Source organism: Melospiza melodia, chromosome 1 (genome assembly GCF_035770615.1).
Source record: "Melospiza melodia melodia isolate bMelMel2 chromosome 1, bMelMel2.pri, whole genome shotgun sequence".
In the NCBI taxonomy this organism is placed as follows: domain Eukaryota; kingdom Metazoa; phylum Chordata; class Aves; order Passeriformes; family Passerellidae; genus Melospiza; species Melospiza melodia.
In genome coordinates this window covers 112,184,506-112,212,443 of record NC_086194.1, presented here as the reverse complement: position 1 = coordinate 112,212,443, position 27,938 = coordinate 112,184,506, and the positions used below count along the sequence as shown (strand labels likewise).

At 37.8% G+C, this 27,938-nt stretch overlaps 1 protein-coding gene across 3 annotated transcripts in view; it reads left to right on the top strand.

Moving 5' to 3' along the window:
• The first annotated feature begins 430 nt into the window (after positions 1-430).
• ELP2 (elongator acetyltransferase complex subunit 2) overlaps positions 431-27,938 on the top strand; it is a 38,615-nt gene continuing 11,107 nt past the window's right edge. The window contains exons 1-14 of one of the 3 annotated variants that reach the window (XM_063164427.1): positions 431-562; positions 670-748; positions 2,465-2,550; positions 4,238-4,388; positions 5,589-5,666; positions 10,078-10,142; positions 16,095-16,161; positions 17,014-17,148; positions 18,028-18,123; positions 19,605-19,705; positions 21,686-21,817; positions 22,296-22,445; positions 25,178-25,366; positions 27,428-27,494. In XM_063164427.1, the coding sequence (XP_063020497.1) occupies positions 431-562; positions 670-748; positions 2,465-2,550; positions 4,238-4,388; positions 5,589-5,666; positions 10,078-10,142; positions 16,095-16,161; positions 17,014-17,148; positions 18,028-18,123; positions 19,605-19,705; positions 21,686-21,817; positions 22,296-22,445; positions 25,178-25,366; positions 27,428-27,494 (1,528 nt within the window). Of the gene's footprint in view, positions 563-669; positions 749-1,587; positions 1,632-2,464; positions 2,551-4,237; positions 4,389-5,588; positions 5,667-10,077; positions 10,143-16,094; positions 16,162-17,013; positions 17,149-18,027; positions 18,124-19,604; positions 19,706-21,685; positions 21,818-22,295; positions 22,446-25,177; positions 25,367-27,424; positions 27,495-27,938 lie in introns of those variants that run through there. The other 2 variants (XM_063164417.1, XM_063164437.1) reach the window with 2 other exon arrangements.

Here is a 27,938-nt window from a genome sequence, read left to right as displayed (position 1 = left end):
ACTTGGTGAAGGGCTCATAGGGTAAATCCTACGGGAAATGGCTGAGGGAGCTGGGCTTGTTTCGCCTGTAGAAAAGGAGGCTCAGGGGGAACTTTGTCAATCCCTGTAACTCCCTGAAAACAGATTAAGGTGGGGGTACCTTTATTCTCTCAGCGACAGGATGAAACAGCCCTAAACTGCACCGGGGGACATCTAGGTTGGGCACTAGGACGAATTTCTTCACAGGACCCAGCAAAGAGAAAAGTTTTACACTCTTGAAACCCCTGAGGTCTCGGTAAAAGGTGCAAGTGACGCAGAATCCGCCACCGACCCCGCCACAGCCGGCGGCGCCCTCAGGCCCCGCCCCTCAGCCCCCGCCCCTCAGGCCCCGCCCCGCGCGGGGTCGTTGCCACGGGAGCCGCGCGGGGTCGCGCACGCGGCGGCGGCCAAGATGGCGGCGCCCGTGTCCGTCTGTCACATCGCCTGCTGCGCCAACCGGGCGGGCGGCGGCGTCGTGGCCTGGGGCCGGGGCGGCCTCCTCGCCTTCGGCAGCTGCCATGACGTCATCCTCTACGACCCGGCGGTGAGTTGGTGCGCTCTGGGGGGGCGCCGGGACCAGGACCGGGACTGGGACCGGCACCAGGACCCGGCCCGTTCCCTGACGTTCGGTGCTGTCTGTCTGTCCCGCAGGTGAGGCGAGCGGTTGCCGCCCTCCGCGGCCACGCCGGCAGGGTGAACTGCGTGCGCTGGGTCCGCCGGCGGGACCGCGGTGAGTAGCGAGGCGGTGCCGCGCTGGGCCCGGGGCCGGGGCCGGTTCCCCTCGGGCCGCGGGCGCTGCTGCCCGTGCAGGGCAGAGGAGGCGGGGGAGGCTCGGCTGCAGCGGGGCTGCGCTGTACACTCAGGGAAATGGGGAACTGCGAGCCTTGCAGTGTATCTTTTCGCCTTAAGCCTAGTTTCCAGGAGGGATTTTCACACAGTCAGTTAGTTTGGAAAATGTCTGTAAGATCATCGAGTTCAACCTGTGACCCAACATCACCGTGTCAACTAGACCATGGCACTGAGTGCCACGTCCCTTCTTTCCTTAAATACCTGCAGGGACAGTGATTCCACAACTTTCCTGGGCAGCCCGTTCTTCACACCCTTGCTGTGAAGAAATTTTCCTGGATGTCCGACTTAAACTTCCCATGGTGGAGCTTAAGACTTTGTTCTCTCATCCTGTCACTTGCTAGCTGGGAGAGGAGACCGACCCCCACCTGGCTACTCCCTCCTTTCAGGTGGTTGTAGAGAATGGTAAGGCCTGCCCTGAGCCTCCTCTTCTCCAGGCTAAACATGCCCAGCTCCCTCAGCCACTCATGAAATGTGTGCTCCAGACCCTTATCAGCTCTATTGCCCATCTCTGGACCTGCTCCAGCACTTTAGTGCCCTTCCTGAATTGGGAGGCTCAGAGCTGGATGCAGTACTCGAGGTGTGGCCTCATGTTGACAAACGCCTCTGCAGGAATGTGAGCTGCCAAACCCAGGTGAGCTCCGTGGTGAGGGGATCTCTGCTCCTGCCCCACAGCCAGGGGCACCCCAGGAGGATGCTTGCCTGGGGCTGTGGCAGCTCACACTGGTCGATGGCTTGTGCTGCTTGTTCTTCCACCAGTCTCTTCAGTAAGGTTTGGAGTTTTGCATGTTTTGACTTGTAAACTGATCTGGAATGCCTTTTCAGCAGTCTCTGAGTGTAAAGCTCTGAAGTGGCATAGAGGTTATGTGCTCGAAAAAAAGAGTCTTCAGAAAGATGTTTGAGACATTTATGTCTCAAATGTTTGAGACATTTATGAGACTTTTGCTGGATAGTAATTCCAGGATTTAACATTGCTTAGTGCAGGCAATATATTCTTAGGCAATATATTCATAGGCATATATTCTTGCCCTTAGGCATTTCTCACTGAAGAAGAGAAATGTGACTATTAATTAGACGTTAATGTAATGTGCTGCTTCCTTTTTTTGAGAGGTACTGAGGTGCAAACATTAGTTTTTAATAGTGATATAAACTGCTGTCCTTTCAACGGGTTGCACTGAAACATTATTTTAAAAATTATTAAAAAGAGTTATTTTCAGGGAACTTGGGAATTAAATTTTCTTGTGAAGCTTTGAATTCTGTTTGTTTAAATTCTCTTGCTTTATTCTCCTATCTTCCAAAAAGACCAAACAAAACTCCAAAAGATTAATTTACACTGTTGGATTTGGGAGTCTTCTGGAAAGGTATTTTTACCGCTTTCACACAGAACTTTAAATAGTCCTGAGAATTTTCTCTTTACATTTTCTTAGGGAATATCTTTGCTCTAAACCTGTTCTGCACAGTGCAACTCCTATTAACCATCCTTTATTTTGGTGGAAGCTTTGGTTACCACTGACATTTTGTGAGTGGTAACCAGTAGAACTGCTTATGTTGCTGTTACAAAGTTAAGTGCACACTGAACTAACCAAAACGTATTTTTTAGCTGCTGAAACAGAGTTAATTTCTGGTGGATCTGATAAACAACTTATTCTTTGGGAATGGAAAGACACAGTAACATGGAATAATCAGGTAAGCAGGAATAACCTCTTTTCAAATCTGCCTCTGCAGTAGTATCTCACATCACAAATTATCTGTTTTGTTTGTATTTCTGGTTCATACTATTTGTTTCACTTTGAAATTATTGATACTCCGTCTTGCTATGTATTACTGTAAATGTTGTTTCCTCTTTTCTGTGGTTCATCTTCTTCAAATCAGCATTGGTAAAGAAATTAACGAACCTGTCAGTCATTGAGTGCATTTGTTTAGGTGCCCAAAAGACTCTGTCTGTCTGTTCTTGACTCATCAACTTTCTGATCTGACATGGCAGTTTTCTTAAAACCTTAAAACCTTCAAACCATGAGGACCATTTTGAGCTGGCATTTTCAGTATCCTTCTTCCTTGTTTCCTTATATCCATTTCTAGTGATTTCTGGTTAGTCTGTACAACAGTGTGGGTTTGTATATAGATAGTCTGACCAGGATGATATACAAGTTGGCATAGATGTTTAACAAAAATGAAAATTAAAAAATCTGTGCAACAATTGGCTTTTTTCAGAGAAATGGAGGAAAGTAAGGAGACATGCTAATTTATTATGTCTACTGTAAAATGTAAGGCAAGAGATTCAGTGTTGTGTGAAAGAGCCTTCTAAATGACCTGAAATTTGGATGAAAAAAACACTTTATTGTCTTTTAATAAAAAGCTTTTAATATCTTGCTTATTAAGCACTGGGTTGGGAATAGCTGTGTAGGTAACCCATTTCACCATCTGTCTCAAAGTAGGTTATTAGACTTGGCATTTTAAAAGGCATGAGAATGCATAGTAGGGGGAAATGAACCTATTTTCATGGGGGAAAGTTCTCAGAAATGAGTTATTTCTCATCCTGATCCATTTTAACTGTTCATGCATTTATTTCAGTTAACTTACAGACTTTTTAATAAACTTTTTCTGCTGATGTGGTGTACAGCCATATGGCAATAATTTCAAAAGAATGTGGCTAAATGTGCTCATTTTAATGGGAGTTCTAGACTAGTGTAAATTCTTAAACACAAAGTTCTGTATTCAACCAATGAAAAATTCCCACAGAGGCCTACCAGGCTGTATTTTGGAAAGAGATGTCAAGTCTGTCTATGATAAAAATCTGAATAAATGTTGGATGACTTCTGGTTGCAAAATTAAAAGCCTCTCACTTTGATCTTTGTGTTTATGAGGAACAGATTGCAAATTGAATCACCTGTATTCATTGTCTAAATTTAGCGGTTTTGTTTTTCATGTTGGCATTTTGAAGGAGTAAAAAGCTGTCTTGGTTTGTGAGAACACACTAAACATTGCTGCTAGAGCTGCTGCAGCTGCTGCTAATTGCGTTGTGTTCTCTGCTCTGTCTCCTTCACTAAGGTTCTCCAAACTTCTGTGAGATGTTCCTTAGGGTGAGGGACAAGAGAAGGAGAAAAAGGAAGGAAAACTCTTCCTAACTTTCTGTACTGTTTCCAACTTCCCTCAAGGAAGGGTGAGGTTATAGCATAGTGAGGGTGTAGTGTACACAGGAACATTTAATTCTGTTTAGCTTTAAGCAAAGTCTTACTAAGTTAATATTCATTGCTGCTGTATCCCTTCTCTGGGTTTCCTGAAATATTGGTTTTTTTTCCTAAAGTTGCTTTAAAAGTTTTCTCACCTAAGTTACTGGAATTTAAACTTTGTAAAAATTTTCTCATGTGTTCAGGCTGTGAAAAGCATTCCTCTCAAAGGCCACACAGAAGCTGTTTTTGCTGTGGATGCTGTCTGCCAGTCAGATGAACCTGATTTAAATGTGCTAATAGCTTCTGCAGCCTCTGACTCTACTGTGAGAATCTGGTCTCGGCATGGCTCAGAAGGTAACTTTTTTAATGTTAGGGATAACATACTGGCTAAATAAGAATGATGAATACTTATCCATTAGTTATTAAATACTAACATCTTGTAATGCAATTACATTGATTTGTCTTCTGACTTTAGTACATGAAAGCACTGTATTGCTCTTGGAAAGCCTTGGGTCATATTTGTTCTCCAGAATGATTTATCTTTATATTTGATCAGGGATGTGTGGCTTGAATTTACTTTTTTTTAAAAATATGTATTCATGTTATGACAATCTGAACCATTGTAATATGGAGGCAGACTAGCTGTATGCATGTGTGAAGTAGAATTACATAGTAAAATGATTAATGGTGGTGTTAGAAAGATGAAGTTTAATTAGTCACTTGTTTTTTCTTATTGGCTTGAGTCCAATCAAGTTTGGGATCTTGACATTCTGTTAAACTAGGCTCTTGCATGGAAATACAGGAAAACAGCATTCTAAAATGCATAAGAAATAAATTGGGTAGATAATTGAGATTTAAGGTGTTGTTTGCTGGTTGAAGTTTAGTGACTGCATTTCCTTAGCTACTTTCTTCCTTCTTGGGTGTATTTGAAGATCTCATGTTGCCTTGCCTACCTGAGAGAGATCGAGTTGCCAGTCTAAAGTCCCATGTTCTGGAAGGCATTTTTGGTGCTCCCAAAGAACCCCACAAAGTCTCATCTTTTCCATTTTGTCTTGCTAGTGTGGTTACAGTGATAGGGGGACTAATTCTTCTGCTGTAGACATTTTTTCCTGCTATTTTCTTGTTTATTTACTAGTTTAATGATTACTAGTTTACTAATTTAATGATTTCCAGGGTCTCAGGGATGTTTGCAGGTTTTTGCTAATTTCTCTAGCTGCCGTTGTAGAAAATGGATTCAGTTTTATTTTCCTTTGTTGTGAATTCTGTTGCCACAGGATATATTTTGTAATATTTATTGCCTCTGGTGTGTTACCACAGTGAAGCTATATAGATTTAACACAGTATTATCTTCTAACCCAACCAACTGGATGAATTTTTATGGCCACACAGAAGATGATATTATTGTTGATGCTTTTGAAAAAATGTAGATTTTTTTTCAGCTTCTTAAAATAAAAATGGATGGGAAATTTTAACTTTATAATATAGAAGGAAATGACAGTGTAATTGTAATAGTTACAGTGAATGAGATCAATGCTGTCTGTTCCTGTTTTCCAGCTAAATGCATTGAAATTCTGCAGTTTGGAAATGGATTTGTTATGGATGTCTGCTTATCCTTCTTGCCTGGCAGCGATGGTAAGTAAAGCTGCACATCTTGAATATCAATGCAGGAAGAAAAATCTAAGAAATCCCCCAAACAGATTTTTATTTTGCTAACTCCAGACCTGTGTGCCACAGTTTTTGTTTCCTGTGAAATCTGCTTAAGCTGATTCTTGTATCTAAAGATTTTCTCTGGACTCTTCTCAGTAATTAAAAACAAAGACTGATTACAGTGTCTTCAAAATGGCACTCAGATGGAGTTGCTTAGTTGAACTCCTGCAATAGAAAGCTTTAAACCAGGGTAACAATGCTGTAAATGAATGGGATAGGATGGTGCTGTTAGTTCCACCTGCTCTTTGTGGTGCTGCTGCACATGTTTGTTCTTGTTGTTTGAATTGAAGGGCAAAATTCAGAAAAAATCTGAAGGCCTGCATTGAAAATCATGGGTTCCAAAACAGTGTTTATCATCTGTTTGTTCAGTCTTAAATGTGAAAAATTTGAAATGCTGAACTGCTTAAACCTGTTTAGTATGGTTTACGTAGGTTTCTGCTAACAGAAATATTAGATTTTGTAGGCTGCCACAGACACATTCTTTTTGTGCAAATAGGTAGAAGCTTTTTTTGGTAAAGCAGATGTATCCTCAAGCCAGATAGATGTGTTTAATTAAATTTGGGTTCAAGTATCATTAGAGTCTTTCACCTGGATGGAGGCCTACCAGGCTCCCAACTGAAAAAGTGCTGAATTTTCTTACTGTATTTGGAATTTTCAGCTGTGCTGCATGCATTCCACACTGATGTGTTGTTTTGATGATATGCTTACAAGCATACCTTTTTCTTTGGCTTTGATAATTCTGTGAGCAATGAAAGCTCTATCACAATGTGCTCTCCTATTTGGAAATGCCAGTGTCTGTTTTCAGAGCATGTCTGATACCAAAAGCAGCATCTGTACCATTAAAGAACATTTACACCTCTCTCTTTTCCAGTAAATGCACTAATGTGCTTGTTGAGGTGAAGTTAAAAGGCTTGAGGGTAAATTAAAATCATTACTGCAAGTGTGAATATTCTTTAGAAGTGAAGTGCCTGTGGTGTCTGAGTATAACATTCAGATTGCAAAACAATAGATTATATCTTAATTTAGGATACTGTACAGGTAAGAAAGTCTCACTGTAACACTCTAGAGTAGTGCATCTGTTCAATGTTGAAATAATGTTGTATATAAGAGAAGTAACCATACATTCTAAAACCACCATGAATTAAAATTATCATGTTAGTTCTTAAAACTGTTTCTGAAATTCAAGTTGCATTAAATGTTTGAAGCTTCTTTGAGTGGCAGAATAGCAAAGATTTTGTTTTCCAGAGTCCCCAAAACCAGTGTTGCTTAAAGTTAGATTGAGAGCAGGACAATCTTTTATTATGAACTCTTCCCATCCCAGTTCAGATTAGTTTTCCAAAGCAGTACAGTGCTCATAAACTGGAAAAAGAGTTCTTTATTTTCTCAAGAGCTGAAATTATTTGCAATTTGCATAATTTCAATTTGCACAAAAATTTCATTTTGTGTGGAATTAAAAAAAAAAATTTCTACACATTTGCCTGTTTTGTTCCAGTTCCAATACAGATGACCTCTGCTGATAAAATTGCAAAGGAACAGTTTAGATTTTGAAACATAAATATATAGAAATATTTCCTGTAGAAATCTGTAAAGGAGCTTTTAATAAAGCATAGCTAGTGTTTTCTCCCTAAACCTGGCATAGTAGTCCATATAGATGAGGCGTATGTTAATTCTGAAATCTAAATAAAGTAGCTAAAATATATTATTAAAAAACACTGCTGATCATTTGTCAGAAACATTAATCTCTAATGGCAATTTGGAATTTTAATGATCTTCAGGGAAAAATGATTAGGATAAATTTAGGAGTTGCTCAGAAATCTTTACGAAGGCTAAGTTGTCAGCTGCACAGGGATTCAAAGAAGCTTTTCTCTTGAGAACAATCTGCATTTCTTAAGTCAGGAACTAAATACAGAATTACTTTTCTGACAATCATAAACTACATTTCCTGAAGCATTTACAGCAACCTCTAATTTCAGCAGGAAAGTAAATTTAAGGCTTGCATTGAAAATTGATGCATATGCAATGGATGCGTTAACTTTCAGGTAATGTTCCTGAGCCTAGGATTTTAACTGATTGTCCTTGAAAAAAAATTATTAAAAAAAAAAATTGAACCACTTTTGTCAAGAAGTCAAATAGAGAAATCTGATAGACTGTTCATTAGAACCTGACCAGTCATTTGCAGCTGGAAGGCAACTTAAATACTTCTCTGGCAGCCTCTTTATTAAGGAATTTCTGTACATTTGCTGTTTAGCCTTGTAGAAGAGCTTTTTTGCAGTTTTGGTTGCTTGCTTGCTTTTTGCCTTACAGTCTCTTCACTAATTCTGCCTATAAAATGCTGGCAATAGGATTTATTTTTTACAAATCTTGATCAGCTATTTATCATAGAATCTGACTCTTCCTATGACCTGGATAATTGCCATGATGTAGCATGGCCTCTGACAGTAAATAATTGTCTCCTCAGAAGTGAATTGCAACAGGTGAAAAAAAAAAAGAGCAAGTGAACTGGGAAAAGCTCTGCTTATCCAACTTAATTTTCTTATTTCCTCTGCAGGAATTTTATCTTAATCAGATGCAAATTCTAATATCTCAAAGCATTTATGTGGAAAACTATATACTAGTCTGGATATATAGATATATTTCTTGATAGAACTTTTTGAGTGAAAGTATTTGCATTTGTCTTCAGCAGCAACTAAATCATAATTCTCTCTTTGGTTTTCTTAATTAAAGTTTCGTTCCACTGAGTAAATATGTAATTGCATTAATGGCCCATAAAATGTTTCTCAGGAAAGAGTGGTGATGTCTTCAAGAACATCCATTGTATTGTGTTTTATGGAAGAAAATGGCACGCCTGCCCAATTTCTGTGGGCCTGATGACCAGGTCTTCATTCAAAGCAGCTCATCACCTTTGATGCAAAGCAGTTTTTTAGACCTATTAAAGAGAGGAGGAGATGGAGGTGAATTGTGACTTAGAGGCTTGTTGAAGTGAGGGGAGAACGACCATCCTGTGATGCATCGAACTCGATTTATTGATCGATCAGTCAGCTTAAATAATAGTGTTAACGAACTTCATGCATATTCTGAAATACAGGTTTATGATAGGCTAACAGAGAAAACTCTAACCACACCTTTTGTTTTACTACACCGTTGATTGTTTACACAAAACGAAACCAGTGTTCTCACTGTGTTATGAACGGTTCCCAAAACTTCCACATCTGTTCTCAGGGTGCCATCTTTTCCCAGAGAGAGTGTTACACTTGTTATGGGAAGACTGCCTGAGAACTTTATTGTTTATACAATGATGCCTGAAAGAGTCTAATTGTTTATAGAAGTCAGGCTGGGAACTGCTTTGGAACTGCTTTGCAACTACCTTTTACTTTTCTCTCAATTGCATGGCTTCATGGCCTTTTTCTTTAAGCCATGCCTGAACTAAACTCCCGACATAGGCTGGAGAGAGGAAGCAAGTGATGGAACTATGAGAATATGGAATGTGGCTGAGAGGTGCAAGAGGAACAGTGAATAACTGGGCACAGATTTGGTACAAGTAGAAAGAAGAGATTAGGATAGAGGATAAAGATACTATGAATATTCAAGTTGATTTTTGATCTATCCATAGTAAGGATAAAATTATCTATATGAAGGGATGTCATTGAGGCTTTTTGTTAAAAGAAGTAGTTAATTTTAGTGAAATTTAGTGTTTGGTTTTCTGTGCAGACTTGAGAAATTCAGATGTCTAGCTTTTAACTTATAACTTATTTCTTCATAGTTTTATACTCAATTTATTTGCTTTTACTGTTTCAGTCCCTAGCAGTAACGCTGCCTCTTATGACATATAAAAAAAAGAAGAGTGGAGTAACTGTTAACTATTTTTCCTCATTCTCTTCTGTTGGAGAGAAGAACTAATACACTGCCTAACTTTTCTTTTTTTAACCCCCTCAGACATAACCTTCTCTGGTTTGATTCAATAGACTTACAGGGTTTGTGCACGTTTAAGGTTAGCCGGTGGAAGTCAGCTGCTACTCAAGACTTGAATAGTCTTGAGTGAAAAATTTATTAAAAACTCTAATACTTGAACTTCCTACAGATATACGAGCTTGAGGCAAACTACTCATTTTAGCATCTTAAATATTTATAGATATTATTTGCAGTTCTGTGTTCTTAAGATACTAATTTATTAGACAGCTAATGTAGAAAGCATTAAAAAGTGGTATCACACTTGCCTATCTGTTAGTATTGTTATATTTCGATATATTTCTATATTGATTTTTATATTATTAATATTTTTCCATGTCCTAGAATATTAGATCTTATAAAAAATTGAAGAACTTCTTTTCCTTTCTAGTACCAATACTGGCTTGTGGTGGTGATGACTGCAAAATAAGTTTGTTCATACAGCAGAATGGTCAGGTAATTACTGTTTTTGTCTCTTGCTTAGAGCATTACTGAGTTTTCTGCTTCTTTTCAAATGTGCTGGTGATTTTTGCCAAGTTCTTCAGTAAGTCCTTTCTGTCTCTATGTAGCCATTGCATACAACAACCTTTTTTCAAATAGTTCATCCATTTTTCTAGGTAATGATGAAATACACATGCAGAATATTGAAGTTGAATTCAGTGCACGAAAGTGTTTTTCTTGTTTTTCTTAATTTTTTTCCCCTGTGTGAAGACAGCCTGTTTCTATTCCCACTGATATAAAATAGCTGCAACTCTCCTCCTTTATTAAGTATCCAGGCATTGAGTTATTCATATGGAAATTATGTTACTTTCATTCTATAAATTCTTATAATAAAACTGTTATGACTTCTGAGGAATTTTATGTTTGTTGCTAAGTGTGCCCTTTATGCTTGACTGCTTTTGAACATCCAGAAAAAAAGTATTTTTAGGAGTATCTGATCTTATAAAAGTACGTATTTTTCATGTGCTATTTGGAAGCTGGCAATTTTTAGTTTTTCATACCGATGAATATTCCTTTTGAGCAGTAGAGAAACGTTATGTCCTCTCTTGCATCTGTTCAGAGGTTTTGTTAGATTCTAAAGCATGTGTAATCACTGTTTTTCAAAACAGAGCTCAGTATCACTTCTTTCTTTCTCTCACTGCCTTAAAAAACCCTTCAAATCACAAATGTTCTCCCATTGCACCAGTGAAGCTACCATTTAGAACCCCCCTTTGAAACTGGCATATATAGAACCACTTAGTCTGCTGCAATTGCTCAGACACACTCCCTTTAGGGATTAAAGAATAGATACTCTTTTCTTCTTCTTTTTTTTTTTTTTTGAGACAGAGAGAGATAAAAGCTACTTTATTGATAATTTTGCCTGTTTGTGCTGCCATGTACAGTAAGAAGATTTTTTTGGTTGCTGTTGTTGCCAGTAAGAGAAGTACTTCATCCCCTCCTTCTATGTTTAATGATTTCTTGACCAATGAGAAGAAAAGAAGGGTGCTTGGTTAGATTTTTTTTTTTTTTTTTTGCTGTGTAGCTTGTAAGTTATGTCAGTTTAATGAATTCTCTGGGAATTAGCAATGGCAAAATGCCACTATTGATTCTCAATGTGTTAAAGAAGGACTTTTATCTCAGGGACTGTGTGGTTGGTTTTTCTCCTTCAGGGTTGGAAATTTGTTTTCTTGTATGATTCAGGTTAGCAAATTATATACAATTTGACCGCCAAAAATGTTCAGAGATACATAACTTATTTTGTACATTGTTGGCCAAAATTTCTGGTATAACAGAAATAGTAGTCTGCCATTTTAAAAGGCAGTCAGTCTGTGGAGGGTAAAGGAAGGTACCTTGAATAGACAAGTTCCCTCTTAAGCTTCACAAGCAAGTTTGTGCTGTCTTTTTTTGGAGGTAGGAAACTTGGTTTATGCAAGGGGTGAGCAGTTTTGTTTTGCATGTGTTATTTTTCACAGTTTCAATTTCAGAAAGTATTTTCACCAGCTGTTGTGACAGAGTCGGTGTTCAGAATATCTCTTAAATGAGGTGGGACTTCTTGTTGATGTCTGTCTTAACTTTCCAGACCATCTCTTCTAGCTAAGTGAACTGTGCAGGCCTCAAAGAGCAGAGCCTGTGTTGTGCTTTACAACTATTAACATAATTAGAACATCCTTGCAAGCCTTCTGACATGAATTCTTGCCTAGCTGCTAAATCTCATTCATCAGGTTTTCTCAGATCTACTGACACCTTTTTTATGGCTTCTTAGTAGTATTAAAGGTATTTGAAGGAAGTGTTACTATAGCCTTGCCATTTTTTACTGGAACTTGGCATAGGAGAGTGATTAGAATCTTAGCTCCTGTGCCATTCCCCTACTGGTAAGGGCCTGTAGCTCTGTTCAGTGAATTCAGTGACTCTTGTAAAGCGCTTCCTTTAATTAACATCCTCAGAAAGGTTGTTATGAATGTGAGTATGAATCCAGAGGTAGAACATGCATTCATAACAGGGCATTCTTATGAAACTTAAAGGGCATTCACTGTTAGACTCTGAAGGAGGATGAGACATCTTTATTTAGCTAATTCAGGCTACCATTTGGTAAACTCATTAATTTTGCAGTCAAAATTCATTAAAAGCTGCTTGGTTTTTAGAACTGAAAAGTGGGCACACTTTTCATCTTTTGAGACTCCTTACCCACAGATCCTTTACTGTGTTAAATAGTAGAGAGAAAATGAATTCTTTGCTTTTCTGACTTGTTGGAGGAGGGTATTGATTTATAAAAGTATCCAGGGAAAAATCTTTCAGAAACCATAATATGTCTCCCTGCTAGATATATAACATCTACAGATGTGGCCTGTGGAGGGCAAGTAAATAAACCAGCAGATTAAATTAGAGTTGTAAACCAAAACATTTCTATTTGAGCTTTGTTTTTCTGAAAAGATGCTGCACCATGTGTTTTGGGTTCCACCCAAATAGTTTGGCATAGTTGAGAAGTGGAATAGGGGGATGAATCTAAGATAATTCAGGCTCTTTCTAATCTGTTGAGATTAACAGCCGTATAGAGGAGGGATATCACATCTAGTGTCTGCTGGAGAAAAAATGAGAAGACTTGGACCCCTATTGCCAAATTTACCAAACTACTAGCCAGGCTACTAGCCTGGTCCTGAAAGAGATGTGCCCAAAGTGTGGGCAGGATTAGTTGTGCAGAGTGTGCTGGGCATGTCCACAGCTTCATTAGTTGTGCTGCCTACAGAACAGTTTTATTCTTTGCTTAAAAGGAAAGAGACCAGATTGCTGCTAAGCAACAATGTTCAGAGATTAGGTAAGAGGCATGGGAAAGCCTGTGAAGTAGTCAGACCAGGAGGTTTTGTTGGATTTAACTGTTGATGCTGTAACCTCTTATGTATCCAGTGAGGACCAAGTGGAAACTGAAACAGAGAAGAAATATGAGACTATAAAAACAAAATCTGTAAAAAAAGAGAAGAATGACAGCTCAAAAGACTGGTGTATATAGAACCTAGTCAATAATAGAAACTTTGACTGAATCACCTAAAAGTAATGACCATGTGCATCTGCACGAACCTTCATATTGATTCAACTTTAGAACTGAATACATCTGAAGAAACTGAATATAGGATGCCAAGAGACATAAACTTCAAAGAAAAGGGCAAAAACAATACAAAAAATCCTAGCAAAACAGCATACACTCCTCCTTGCTCAGTTTCAGTCAACAGTTTTTATTTTTATGGGAACCAGTATCTTGAGAACTTTGACTGAATCGTAAAATCTTAGAATATCTCAGGTCTGAGGAGACCCATAAGGACTGCTGGCTCCAACTCCTTGCTCCTCACATAGCACCTAAAATTAAATCATATAACCAAGAATGTTGTGTTCCTCATGCTTCATTTCTGTATGTGGTAATAGCCCTTGTGTTCACCTCTGTTTTCCAGCTACTGTACTGACTGCTCAGATTGGTGAAGAGTGGGGGATGTTGTAATAGGGATGGGAAAGCAGCATGAGTCCATTTAAGGGACTGGGTGCATTTGCAGGGGTTTGGGGTATCTCTCTTCAGCCTCATACACCATCTGGTGCTGGTATTACTGCCATCAGTGAGTATGAGGTAATAAAATTGAGCAGCCTCCGCCTTAAATCATGTGAATAGGTCAGTGGGTCTATTCAATGGAAGCATATAAAAATTAGTACAGACTTCTAGCTGACTATTTAAATATGCTTGTTCTGCAGCACAAAAGAACTGCATGCTTGACTTCAAGCTTAGTGGTGCCTAAAAAACTGTTCAGGAGATGACTTAGAAATCTGGGGTGGTATTAATAATCTCAAAATAATTAGTTTTACTTTTTAAGAGAAAACAAATGTCTGCTTTTCTTAATAGATCTCTTTGATGTAAGATGGGTAATTATAAAAAAACCCACACCACAACACCTTGAAAAGAGAAAATGATTTGATGTGTGTTTAGGTTAATATTAGGGTCAAGTTTCAGGATATGCACACATTATTTTAGTGTTAAAGAAACAATAAAAGAGAAGGATGTTAACAACAGTTCAGCCTAAACAAATCTTTCAGTTAGAAAAAAAGTTACCAACTAACCTTAATGACTGTAAAATACAGAGCATTTTCTCAAAGATCATATACATGAATAAATAAATGTGTTTTATCTATTACCTGATAATAGAAGGTATTTTGTCTGTATAGCCAGAAGCATGTAATCTTCAGAAAAATCTTTAGGTTACTGTTTCATGTCACTTCCTGGACTGTTCCTTGCTGCCTTTACACGTAACCCGTTTGTTTAAGTTAAACATCTCTCTGCAATGCCCTATCTAGAAGTGCCAGTGGTTGCAGAAGTGACCAGCCAAATGAGGCTTAGGTGGCTGTGAGAACACATTCTTAAGACCTAAACTTTCTGGTTTGGAAGTATCTGATCAGCTTAGTCTGATCATGTGTCCTGTTCTGGTCATGTATCTCATATATAGATGGCTCTGTAATTTTAGGGATGTTTTACAAGGGCATGGAGTTACAGGGGTTGGGGCAATGGCTTCAAACTGAAAGAGGGTAGGTTTATAGTAGCTATTAGGAAGAAATTCTTTACTGTGAGACTGGAACAATTGCCCAGAGAAGTTGTGGATGCCCCATTCCTGGAGCAGCTTGAGGCCAGGTTGGATGGGCTTTGAGCAGCCTGGTCTAGTGGAAAGTGTCCCTGCTCATGGCTGGAGAGGGTGGATCTAGATGATCTTTAATGTCTTTTCCAAACGAAACCATTTTATGATTGTGACTGCAAATGTGTGATGAGAAGAGGCAGAGTAACACTGTTTGATGGGAAGATAGTTTTGGGGAATATCAGAAATACTGGATCAAAGAGAGAGGCACCAATTTCTGAGTATGGATTCTTTTTCATACACATTTTTCCTTTTTTCTTTTTCCCTGTCACAGTTTGGAAGAGAGACCTCAGTTGCAGACTTGTACTGATAGCAAAGGCTGTCACTTAGTCATAGTTCTAAGTAGGGCTGGGTAAAGGATTTAGTAGAATATAATGCCAGAAATAATGTGATGAGTTATTCATACTAAACTACACTAGTGTTTTAACGGTAACAGTTACTTCAGACATTGGAATTCAAGGTGGAATACAGAAATGTTGTGGAAATAGGGCTGGTTTTGGGCAAAGAAAAACAGAAATGGGTTAAATTCTAAGTAAGGAGTAAATAGTTGTACTTGAATCAAAATAAACTAGTAATGTTACATATGTTATAAATGTGGATAAATTACTAGTGAAAGTTTTTAAGAGGGAATCCAGACTGTGTTTGCATTCTGGTGTTCCTGAGCCCATGTTCATGTAGAGTTTTCCATCAGCAGTTTTTGATGTATACCTTCCTTAGAAACTTTGTCAATAAATTTAAGAAACATAGAGATTACTTCCAGTGCCATAACTGATTCTTATTATTCATATTCTACTATAAACTAATTCTTGAAAATAATGTCAAAGCATTTGCTTTTCTTTTTGTGCTTGATTTTACCTGTATTCATTTTCTTCATCATCTGCAGTTGTATCCACTTCACACAAATACAAGAAATTGTCACATCAAACCTGCATTATGCTATTCTTTGTGTACCACAGTAAGCCTGATAAACTTTAAAAAAATTTCAACAGTATCATAGAGAGATTGTAGCCTCTTGAAGGTGTGCACCCTAAGTTCACACCCTTTCCTGCTCATATATGTGTTACCTGTGCTTATCCAATGGTGGCAAAACAAAAAGGCTCGTCTCAAATCTGTATGTAAATTACAGTCCTTAGTCATGGTTAATTTTTTTTTCTGTTTCAGATAATAGAAGCTATAAATATAAAGGACTTGAAAAAATAAAGCTTATTGCTAGTAAGTGCATGGTCATTAAGTGCATTTCTGTGATGTAACAGGACTTTTTATTCAGTTTCAGAAAACGTTAGTACTCCCTGGCCATGAAGATTGGATAAGAGGTGTTGAGTGGGCAGTCTGTGGTCAGTATGCAAGATGAATAAAATGCAATAGTGGTTTAATGGCAGTACTAGTGTTTTACCCCTCCAAGAGTTGACCTCGATGCACTGTAGCACCTAAGCTCTTGTGGTTGTGATGTTTGTTTTCCTGAGATGGTGGTAATTAATATTAAAAATCAAGATGAGACTTTGTATCCTTTTAAAACATTTTTTCTTGCTTGTTTCAAGTATGTTTACCTAACTGGTACTTAAATGCAAACAAATTGGTGTTTTAGCAACTTTTCCTTTTCAATATACAAGTGTCTGTATCTGAGTGAGGAAGAGTAGGGGGAAATAGTACCTTGACATTTTCTTTTCTTGCTTCCCCTCCACCCCCTTTTTTTTTTTTAAGTGGGAAATTACAAGGAAAATCTTTTCAGACATTAAGTAATCAAATAGTTATTGCAATGACACACACAAAAAAAAGGGAATTTGAGGATGCTACAAGACTGGAGAAAAAAAGGAGGAAAGGAAATTTTGACAAGTGTTGAGACTGATAGAATTCCAAAAGCAAAGGCCCATAATTAGTAGGAAAGTGTATGTATAACATGTACAGTGTTTACGATATCTTTCACATCTTAAAATCATGGACGTATTCCTAGTGTATTATAAAATAGTAGAGAATTTGAATTGTAGTAAGGAAATTTGAATTTGAATGGTAGGGAAAGTGAATTAATGTTGAAATAAAAATTATTTTTTTAATGATACTGTGTACAATAGGAAAATTTGGGATAATGCTCTTAGGTGCATGTATGGAAAGATGGTAGGTTAGTCATAGCAGTGATTGCAATGAAAATATAGCTCTATTTTTTTCCTTCTTTTTCTGAAAACAAATAGGTGAAGACCTTTTCTTAGCAAGCTGTGCTCAGGACTGTTTGATAAGAATTTGGAAAGTATGTACAAAGTTAAAGCAACTTCCAGAAACTGAAGATGATTCCATAAAACTGAAAGAGAATATTTTTACTGTTAAAGGTAGGTAACAGCTATAAAATTCTCTGGCACTACTTTTCACTTGTGTATCTTTTCATGGTTCTGAGGAAGCTGACAAGGTGTTTGTTTTGTGTTGACTGCATTATTTTTAGCTGTTAAGAAAGCAGAATTACTGTTTTAAAGCCAAAAGTTGATGATATAGTACATGAAATGGTAAAGCAGTGAGAGGGCTTAATACCAACATGGGTCGTTACTGTTATGCATATTCCAAATACAATATGTAGGACACTTATTTGTCTATGGGAGAGAAGCTGTTCTGTAGTTGTCCAGTTTAATAGCTTAGCTTTCATTTTCTTTAGAATTTAATGAATTAAAAGGTGCTGCTATAACTTAAAGATTAGGAAAATACTGCAAGTAACAGATAAGTATGTACAGGCTTACTTTATGGTCATTTAACAAGCATGATAACATCAGATGCTTGCATTGCTGACATTGTAGGGTGAATGGTTTGGCAACCTAGTTAATATAATGAAGGTTTGTGTAAAAAGTGCTTATGATACTTCCTGCAAGTCCTGATTCGCTGTTTGAAGTTTTTAATGTTTGTGTTTGCAGTCATTTGGAGATGCAAATATGCATAAGAGTACGCGTAGTGCCAATTTAGAGTGTTTATTTCAACACTGCTTGAAAGTTCTCCAGGAATTCTCAGATCCCCTTCTGAGACAATGCACTGACCTGTGACCATAAATCTGGTCCTCAGGGCTTTTCCCAAAGTAGGATTTAAAGGAGGTGTTCAGTGTCAGGAAGCTTTTGAGATGTTGGTAGATGTTGAAAGCAGTTGATTGCTTTCACTGAACATGTCAGAAATAACTGATCTTTCTTGGCTTTTAGAAAGAAATATACTTTTTCTCTGATTTGTGGCAGATGCTGACATATCATATGCAGTTTCTTTGGAGTCTGTATTGGCTGGTCATGAAAACTGGGTGTATGCAGTTCACTGGCAACCTTCATTTTCAAAAGGTAAAAAGATATCAAACACCAGTGTTAAGTGTCGTATACAGAGAGTACAGTCATGTGTCTTTGTATTGTGTTTGCACGTTCACTTGTTCCTGTAGAGATGAGTCTTTAAATTCTGCAAATGTTTTATGAGTAGATTCCTGGAGTATCAGTTTTTCTAAAGCATGTAACTTTAAGGCATTAGTGCAGACTCCCATTGAAACAATGTTATTTATTGTTTTAATTTTACATTTTGCTCTAATATTTATGATTCTTTCGAAATCCTTCAGTTCTGACAGCCTTGTTTGCAGTACTGGTTTGCTGTTATGTATCTGCCTGACATAAGGGCAGGAGATTCTTGATTTGACATTGCACAGTCAGAACACCCTTGACTATTTGTACTGGTAAAGGTGTCTTTTTTTCTGTCATATTTTAGAGTTACTGATGGCAGGTGACTTCAGCAGTACAAAGAACAGCTTTGCTAGTGTATACAACACTTGAACAGCAGAGTGCCATTAGAATATCAAAATACACTTAATGAAAGACACAAAACTTGCTTTAAAAATATTGGTTTAGTTATCTGGTCCTTAGCCTTTTCTCTTTTTTTTCTAAATTAGACACCAGTAAAAGGTTTAGCCTTTTACAACAAGGTTTAGGCACAATGTAGGCCTGTCAGCCTTGCACTGCAATCTGAAAACTGTCCTGTTAGACCATGAAGTTTTCCAGGTGCTTCCATATATGTAAAGCTGTTTCTGTTCTGTGGTGTGCCCAGTGCTGGGTTCCCTAAAATAGATTTTCACTAGAGGCAAACTGATCTGAGGAACATATTCTCAGTGCAGAAGGTAAGGTGGGAAGTCTGTTGCTAACATACCACCTCATGAGATGCCTGCCAATATCTCTTATTATCATGAAGAGTTCCTCAGTGGTTTTCCTACAGGTTTCACAACTGGTGATGAAGCAGCTCCCTCTTTCCCATTCTGTGTTGCGCTTTTTTTCTGGAGTGTTTCATTGCATTCTGGGGAGCAGTCCTGAGTTACTGTATGTACTGTAGGGTGCTAGAGTACGCTGAAGTCAGTTGCAAACCTAACAATTTGGGAAAAAACCCCAAATAGTGAATACTGGGCAATTATTTTAAACTGTAAATCACTCAGTAAAACCTTACTTAAGGAATAGAACTGAGAAGTGCTGTGCATTTTCTTTGTGAAACTCTAGCTTTTCCTCCGAATTATATTTAATTCAGTATAAGTTTGGAGTGAGAAAACTGGAATATGGTTGTTCTCATCTATGTGTTTTACTTTTTCTTTGGATGATGATGGCTGGGAATACAATATCTCCTAAAGAATGCCCAGCAAGAATGTAAAGCCTGTAAATTTGACATATAAGAAATGCATTGCATATCTCTGATGCTGAACAATTTTTAAAATGTGTTTATATTTCAGTATTACCTAATTTCTTCAGAACATATGTTCCTTGATTATAGGGTAATAATTTTCCTTGTACTGTAGATGGCAGCATGCAACAACCAATGAGGATATTATCTGCATCAATGGACAAAACCGTGATCATCTGGGAACCTGATAAAGAATCTGGAGTCTGGCTAGAACAGGCAAGTGTCAGTCTTTCTCACAATATGTGCTGTATGCAAGTTGTGTTTCCAGCATCATGTGTGTACTGTAGGGTGCAAAAACTCTAAAATTCTGGCAGAGAAAGGTAAAGTGTTTTCTTGCAAAAATACATTTTCTGATGCTCTGTTGCAAGTAAAACTGTATTTTAAGAAAAGCGATACGATATTATTTTTATTGCTTGTTTATTTTCTTATTGCTGTACTGAGGAGTTTATAAAGGATGTTTGTGCTCAGCTGTCATTCAGAGTGTACAGGGCAGGAGCTGCATAGTAATGCATGCTATGTGTTCCTGGTGAGAGGAGGAGGGAGCCCTCCTGAACTATTTGCAGTTCATCCTTGTGGGAATGTGACCTAAGCAGTTACCACAAAGCAGCTGACATGCAATTCACAAGCCTGGTTTTACTCGCAGTAACTTGATCAATGGCTGTGTCATTAGGTTTTTCTTCCATTTGAGCTGAATGCTCATGTGTCACTCATGTAGTATTCTGAAGGCTGTTCTGATGTGGATCATCCTAAATAAACAAGTGGTACACCAGATTTCTCCAGTGCTTTGATTGATGTCTTTTCAGTTGACCTGCTTTTCCACATTGCAGTAGTTCAGTTGAAGTTGTTTGTGTTGGGTTATGCCAGCCATTGTTTGTGGTCTCTCCTGTCACAAAGAAAGTTCCAATTGTCTCTTGAGTGAAAAAATGGGAATTACACTAGGGTATTTAATTTTTCCTCTGTTTCATTGAAAAATTCTGATGCCTTTGTGTTTGAAGTAGAAATTAGTTCATAAAAGGGCAATCACATAGAGGTGCCATTTGATGTCCCTAGGTGTAACAGGGAGTTGTGGCTACATTCACAAGCTTCTAAAAATGAGTTGTGTAGTAAAGCTTGTTGCAAGTAGTGATTCTTTAATTTTACATTCTCTTTGCATTGGTTTGATCACAAATGTGTAGCTTCAAGTTCAGATCAGACATTTTAACTGCAAAAATCCATTTTGCATCACGAGAGGAAAATCTGAGCAGGAAGCCTGCAGGGAGGAAGGGCACAAGGGGAACATCCCAGTTTCTCTCTTTCATCATGATATGATGAACAAGATGTCTTCAGAAATTCATTCCCCTGCTCAGAGGTGAGACTAGAATTCTGCCTCTAGCATGGCCTGTCAAAGTCACTTCAATATGAGTGGTATTTTTTTTGAATGAGTGCTAGTAAACTGAACTACTAGTGCAGTGCCATTTAAAATGGGACATTGGTTCATTTTGTTTTGTTCTTAAAAGAGGCTGTATAAGAATGGGCGAGTTGAAAGTTTGAAAGAAATTGTGGTCTTATGTCTTGAATAAAGCTTGAAAATGTAACTTTATTAATCTTTTAATAAAGTTTAAAAAGTGGAAGGGCGCTAGAGCAGCCATAAGGCCTGTATGTATACATGCATGCACATATGGGAAGTCATAAGAGAAGCACAAAACAGGGGCCAGAATTTGCCACAGAAAGAGTATGGATGAAATTGCAGCTGTTCATGGAGAAACAGGGAAGTGAAAGTATGCTAGGGAATCTTGGAAATTAGGTAGAAAAAAAAAACAACCTACTTGGGAACTACTGTTTCTTTGGATCATTTTTCTTTATTGTGCAACAGAGCAGTAGCCAGGCAACAGATGATAAGGAACTGTTGCCTCCAACAAGCTGGACTGAAACGCAGAACGTTTGGGTTTGCATCTAATCTATTGCAGTGTTTTCTTTCCCTTAGGGGAATCCTATCTTGAGACGAATATGAAGGGAGGCTCCACTCAGCTGGCACAAAGCTTTAATTCCCATGGCATTTCAGTGCTTATCTTTGCAATTAAAATATTCTTCGAGTGTGTTTGTGTGTGTAATGTGAACTCTTGTCTAGAGGTAGTTTTTAATCTCATGAAGTAAGAATGATTTTGTAGGAACGGAAGGCCATTTTCATGGATATTTCACTTCTGTTCATTAATTTAGGTACGAGTAGGTGAAGTGGGTGGCAATACTCTTGGATTTTTTGACTGCCAGTTTAGTCCAGATGGTTCAATGATCATCGCTCATGCTTTCCATGGAGCACTACACCTTTGGAAACAGGATACAGTTAATAAGGTACATTGGTTTGTTTGTTAGTAGTATTACTTAAAAGAATTGTACTTTTAAGTCATTTGAGGTAAATTTCTGTTATTAAAACTATTATTCTGTTATTCTGTAACAGGATTATTTAAAATTAGTGATTGAAATAGTCCTTTTTTGTAGGAGTGTCATTCCTGCACAGAGGGAAGGTTGAAATCCTCCAGACTCTAAACCTTGTTTCTTACCTGTGGGGTAAGAAGTCAGTTGAATGGCTAGAACTCCTTTGTGGTTGTGCTTTGTTCACAGCTGATCAAATAAGACAAGTTTATTTCAGATGGGAGCAATACATCACTTTTTGTGTCTCTTCAGCCTCTCATGAGTTCTAATAATTTGCTATTTACCAATGTCTTTTTCTTACTTTTTTAATAAGCACATTTATAGTTTTATTTTGCTTAGAATGTGCCAATCAGTCAAATGAAAAACTCCTTACTTCTTTGTGGAACTCTTTTCATAGAAAGAATGGACTCCAGAAGTTGTGATTTCAGGACATTTTAACAGTGTAGAAGATGTGAAGTGGGATCCAGAAGGAGAGTTTGTCATCAGTGTGGGCTTTGATCAAACTACAAGGCTCTTTGCTCCATGGAAAAGGAAGGAAGAAACAGAGGTATGATCTTAAAAGATTTTGTGAGTGTGGTTAAGGGGGCTTGGTCAGTCCTGTGTTGTGTGAATATAACTCAAACCTTCAAGTTCTACAAGCGATGGTCTGTTTAAAACTGCTTGATTTGGTAATGGAGTATGTGCTGTTTTCACTTTAAAAATATTAGTGGCAGAGTTTTTGCAATCACACAGCATGATTGCAGTTCAATCCTGAGTCCATGTCCAGATTTCCTTCAGTTAGTGTTCTCCCAGAAAGCAGGCTCTGCAGTAATTGAGAAGGAGGAATACATGACTGGTACTGATAACCACCTATTGCAGTGTTTAACAATTGGCTACACTGCTGCAGGTAATAATAAAGAAACTAAACTTTGGTCGTGTTTTTTTACATGAACATAATCTAAACAAAGTTCTCACTATATTTTTTTACATTAATTTGTTAATGACTCAGTTTTACTAGAATGATTATCTGAACTACATGAGTGCAGCTGGTGCCTGTCCTGTTTTAACCCCCAGCCAGCAACTAAGGACCACACAGCTGCTTGCTCGCTCCTCCTGCATTGGATTGGGGGAAAGTCTGTTTAGAAGTTCCTGTGTCTTGTTTCTCATGCATTTTTCTCCTCCACAAATACAACCTTTTCTGGTAGTACAGTACCAATATTCCATTCAGGAAACTGCCAGAAGCTAGACTGACTGTAGTCATATAAGACCCTGTGCCATTGGTTGGGGAGGCTATTACAGCTGTCTCATCAAAGCTTCTGTAATGTAGACCAGTACAGGAGGTCTGATATTTCTGAGAGTGAATTTGCCATCAGGTCTTTGGTTTCCTTTTTCCAGGCCACACAGGAGTGGTGGCAGTCCCATTTCAAGAGTCATGTTTTGCCTTGCGTTGTAGGAAGGATATTTCCAGTTTCCTTCCCTGCTTTTTACCCTAATCCCCACTCAGGAGGATACATTAAATATATCAAAACAAAGTTCAGGACTAGCACATGATGTAAGTTGGCAGCATTCAAGGGTTGTCAATGTCACTTTCTCTGTGACCTACTGAAGCACCACTCTTTATTAGTTATGCTGCTTGCTAATTTTTAATCCTGTCTTCTGAAAGAACTGATCTTTATGTGATTTACCTGCACAGCTCACCCTGAAACTTTTGAATCAATCGATTTAGCAGAGTGATTGTAGTCTTCATATCTAAATATGGCATGAACTGAATTCTTGTTCTTTGCCTGTTCTGACGCAGAATAGCCACCGGGCTAATTTGACCAGGTGTAACTCTAAGTAGTTTCAGTATTTGCTGCTGCATGAGATGTAGGAGAGAGCCTTAGAATCCTTTTTGGATGGGTGAAGTGGAGGGCTGGAATAGAAATGGGTCATTTGAAGATGTTTATTCAGTACTTCTGAACCCTGGAAAAGTTTTTAGTTCTGCTGCTCATGAACTTGGATAACACAGGCTTTTATTTTAAAAGCCTTTTTACTTATTTTAAAAGCCTTACTTTTTTGTCATGCTGTTTAGCATTTGAAAAATTACAACAGGTGACATCTGCTGTTTGTCTTAATATGACACAATGGATGGTTCAGATGTTTATGGAAAGTTAGTATTACAGCTCACATTTTTCCCTATAAAAAGGAAACAAAGTGTTGAATGCAAACAAGCATCCTTTCTTAAAGTCTCAGTTCTGATATCAAAATATCAGAAAAGAGGGATAACCATCAGTTTCAATTTTTCATGCAAATATCCATCCTGATTTTTCTGGAAGAAGCTTATTACATGACTTATTTAGCCCTCTCTTTGTTTGGGATTTGAATTTTTTGTGTACTATGCAAAGATGTACCCAGTAAAGGGTAAGAAGGGCTTGTTGCACTGTTTGATTTTATCATTCTTTAAAGAATGCATGCTTTGTTCCTCACTGAAAACTAATCAAGCCCTTGTGAAATCATGAGATTTTGTAGGATGTCTCAAATTCCTGTTCAGGTCCTATCAGAAACTTCAACATTCAAAGCTCAATTGAGTTTCTAGGGTGATGTGTGCAGTTTACAGTCAATATAATGCCTTTGCTTATACTCACATGATATCTGGTCTTGGCTATAGGCATTAGAATACTGAAGTAGTCTAAGTTATTCCAATTGATTCTGGTTCTGCTAGCTCTTAACTCAAAAGTACACACTGGATTTTTCCAACTGAAGTATCTATCATCTGGGTGAAATAGCAAATGACACTTAGAATCTATTATGGTTTTGTCAGCTTTTTGCAAAGCTTCTATTAAATGGTTTCACTTGAATCAAATATTTAAAGAAAAGAGGACAGTAGGAACCTGTAGCCTGCTGACAGCAGTGCTGCTGTTCTTTGTGAAAGAACAGATGAAGGAAGCAGGATAATTATCACTACCTTTCTTAGGTCTTTCAGATGTACAGTCTTGGAAGTAATAGGATAGAAACCTCTTTTTGCTTAGGCAAATTATGTTCTATTCCTGACTGTCTAGCATGAAGTAGTCACAGTAAGTGCCTTAAACACATCTGTGCAGGGACACTGTTTACTAATTACAGGAATGGTTTGGTGGAAAAAGAGGATTCAACTGATGTATGTGAGCACCAGTTTTATGCACATCAGTAGAAGGCTGCTCTAAACTTTGCTTTGTGTTAATAAATTCAGCAAGTAGAGTAGTAGTGCTTTTTTGGAACTTTAAATTGCCCTATTTATCTGTTTAAGAATTGTGTTTTAGCTGTGTGTCTGCTCCCTTGTAGGTGACGTGGCATGAAATTGCCAGGCCTCAAGTGCACGGGTACGACCTGCGCTGTCTGGCGATGATCGGCCGCTTTGAGTTCGTGTCAGGAGCAGATGAAAAAGTGCTTCGGGTTTTCCGTGCCCCCAAGAACTTTATAGAAAACTTCAGTAACATCACTGGGATCCCAATGGAGAAGCTCTGCTCCCGTGTAAGTATGCTAAAGCAATGCTACACAAAGAGAATGCTGTTAGATGTAAAATAAATAATGCTTCAGAAAATGTCAGATTGCACTAAACTTTGTAAAAATTCTTTTAGTTGTACTGAAACTATAACCTTACTTTCCTTACTCTTCTGTTTGCTTCCATGTGTGTTGTCTCATATGTATTTTTATGGTGTTGTTATATGAAATGGGTTCTATCTGAAACCAAACAAGACACTGTGTCAAAAGATTGAAAAGAGTGTGGGTAAATTTTAGGTAACTCAAACCAAAGCAGACTGCTGTGCACACTTGGAGATGAAGCAAACAATAAAGCCTGTTGGTGTATTTTCCCTTAATTTAAGAGTGTAGTAGTCTTGCCTAGTTCTAATCATTGTTGTGTGGTTATGTGTTGGTATTACTTTTTTTTTTTTTTTTTGCAGTTGCATGCTTGAAATAGCATAAAGATTTCAGCACTATTTTTAGTTCTTGCATACAAATATTTATAAATATGTACTTGCTTTATTTCCTGTTGGCATATCAAATTTTCTTTACATTCCAGTTCTTAGTTGTGGGTATGTCAACTGTCTTGTGCTGCTATCCTTTGTTTGCTCCCCATTTGCATTAAGGTCTAATTCTGATTTTGTCTGCATTTGGTGGAGCATACCTCTTTCAAGATAGTTGCCTCTGTACAGTGCCTTGCATGCTTTTTGGGTATCTCACTCAAAAGCAGTGCTTTTTGTGCAGTTTCTCAGAGATGGATTAGCCTTTCCATTTAATTTAACAGTTGAAATATCTGGGATAGAAATAGAATCATTTTCGATAGCAAGAAGTTACATAAGTAGGTGCTTAGTGATTTAATTCCACAAGACTTCGTAAGCATTTGCATAATGACCATTGTACAAATAACATTGTGCTTTTATGAGGGTGGCCGATGTCATTATTTTACTTTATTTAGACTTTTCTTATTGGCTCTTCCTCTGAGTGCTGTTTTTTGATTCATATCATAAAGTGTTTCACATGGGCTTTAGTTAAATAGGGAGGCTTTATGAGCTCTAATTATACAGCTGCTTTTAAATAGCTTTCTTGAAATTGTTTTCTGTGAAAGCTTTTTATCACTGAAGTGGGGAAGCGTTTTCTTAATGTGGCTTAAATGCCTTCCCCAAAAAAGTATCTGAAACCAAAAAACAGTTTTATATTCTAAAAGGGTTGAATAGGATTATATTCAGTTCAAATCCATAGGTTTGTATTATACTTTGGTTTGTAATGAGGAACCATTTTTGTTTTAGAGGCCTTATGCTTGTCTGGGTCTCTGATACATTCTCTCATCTAATTATGAACATTTAAGTACATTTTACGCTGTCACCTAAAATATTGATTTAATTCAGTAAAACGGTCTCTCTTTGAACTTTCCTGATACCATAAGGAAGTGGGTTTACAGCTATTAAATCTTTTTTTATCTCTACACAAAGGTCCCCAAGTTCACTTATCCTTTCTAAACTTTTACTCTTTTCCTGTACTATTATGGAAGTATTTTCTATCTCATGATTTGTCCTTCCCTTGTGCTGCTTTAAACAGACACATATTGCAGCCACATCTCAGTACTATTTACTGAGCTGTGTTTCAAGTTGTGGTCACAGGCAGTCACCCTCTGTTCTCTTTTCCAAAATGCTGCTTTATTATTTCACTTCAGAACAACGATTTCCCAGTTCTATTGTGTTAAAAACTGCAGTGCTCTCAGTTAATAGATTAATTGTCATGTATGTGCTAGAATAAATATAATTGTGGAAGAAAACCTGCAATTAGTGTTGAAGAAAATCCTTGAGCTGGGGCCTTAGAAAAGCACTTTTTTGTTGGTTGTTTTTTTTTTTTTTTCCTTCTCCCCTTCCTGCCAGAGTACTGGTCTTTTTTTGTCCAGGGTATGTTCTAGACAAGAATTTTTCAAAGTGCCCCCTTCACTTCTCTAGGAAACTAACTGTAGAAACTCTCAGGGATTCCTTAAGCTGTGGCCTTTGAAATCCAAGCCTATGTGACAATCTGTGTGTAACCTTTCTTTTTTCTTTAATTCAGCAGTCATCTGATCTTCCAGAAGGTGCAACTGTGCCAGCTTTGGGATTATCCAATAAAGCTGTTTTTGAAGGTATTGCTAGTGAGAAATAATGGTTGTGGTGTTTCATGTGGAAACTTTATTTAAGGGATTGTTTTAGTGTACATATTAGGTCTGTAAGTGTAGTCTTGACTGCAAGTTCAGAATCTAGAAATAAAATCATGCAAAGCGTTTATTTTTTTGCTAGCACCTAAACATGGTGTTTTAAAGTAAAAAACACAAGTAAGAATATTAGTTAGCCAACAGTAGCTAATATCTTGGAGAGGCAGTGGAGATTACATTGTGGGGAAACAGGGAAGGAGGGACAGACATCTCCCTAGAATGATAAAAAGTATTTTCTTGATGCTGGGAATGAGATCAGCGATCTCGTTTTTCATAAAGCCTCTGGTAAAAATGCACTATAGTGGAATGTACAAATTAGGTCAGATCTGTTTTTTTTTCTCTGCCTAAAGCTTTATCAGAAGGTGTGATCTACAA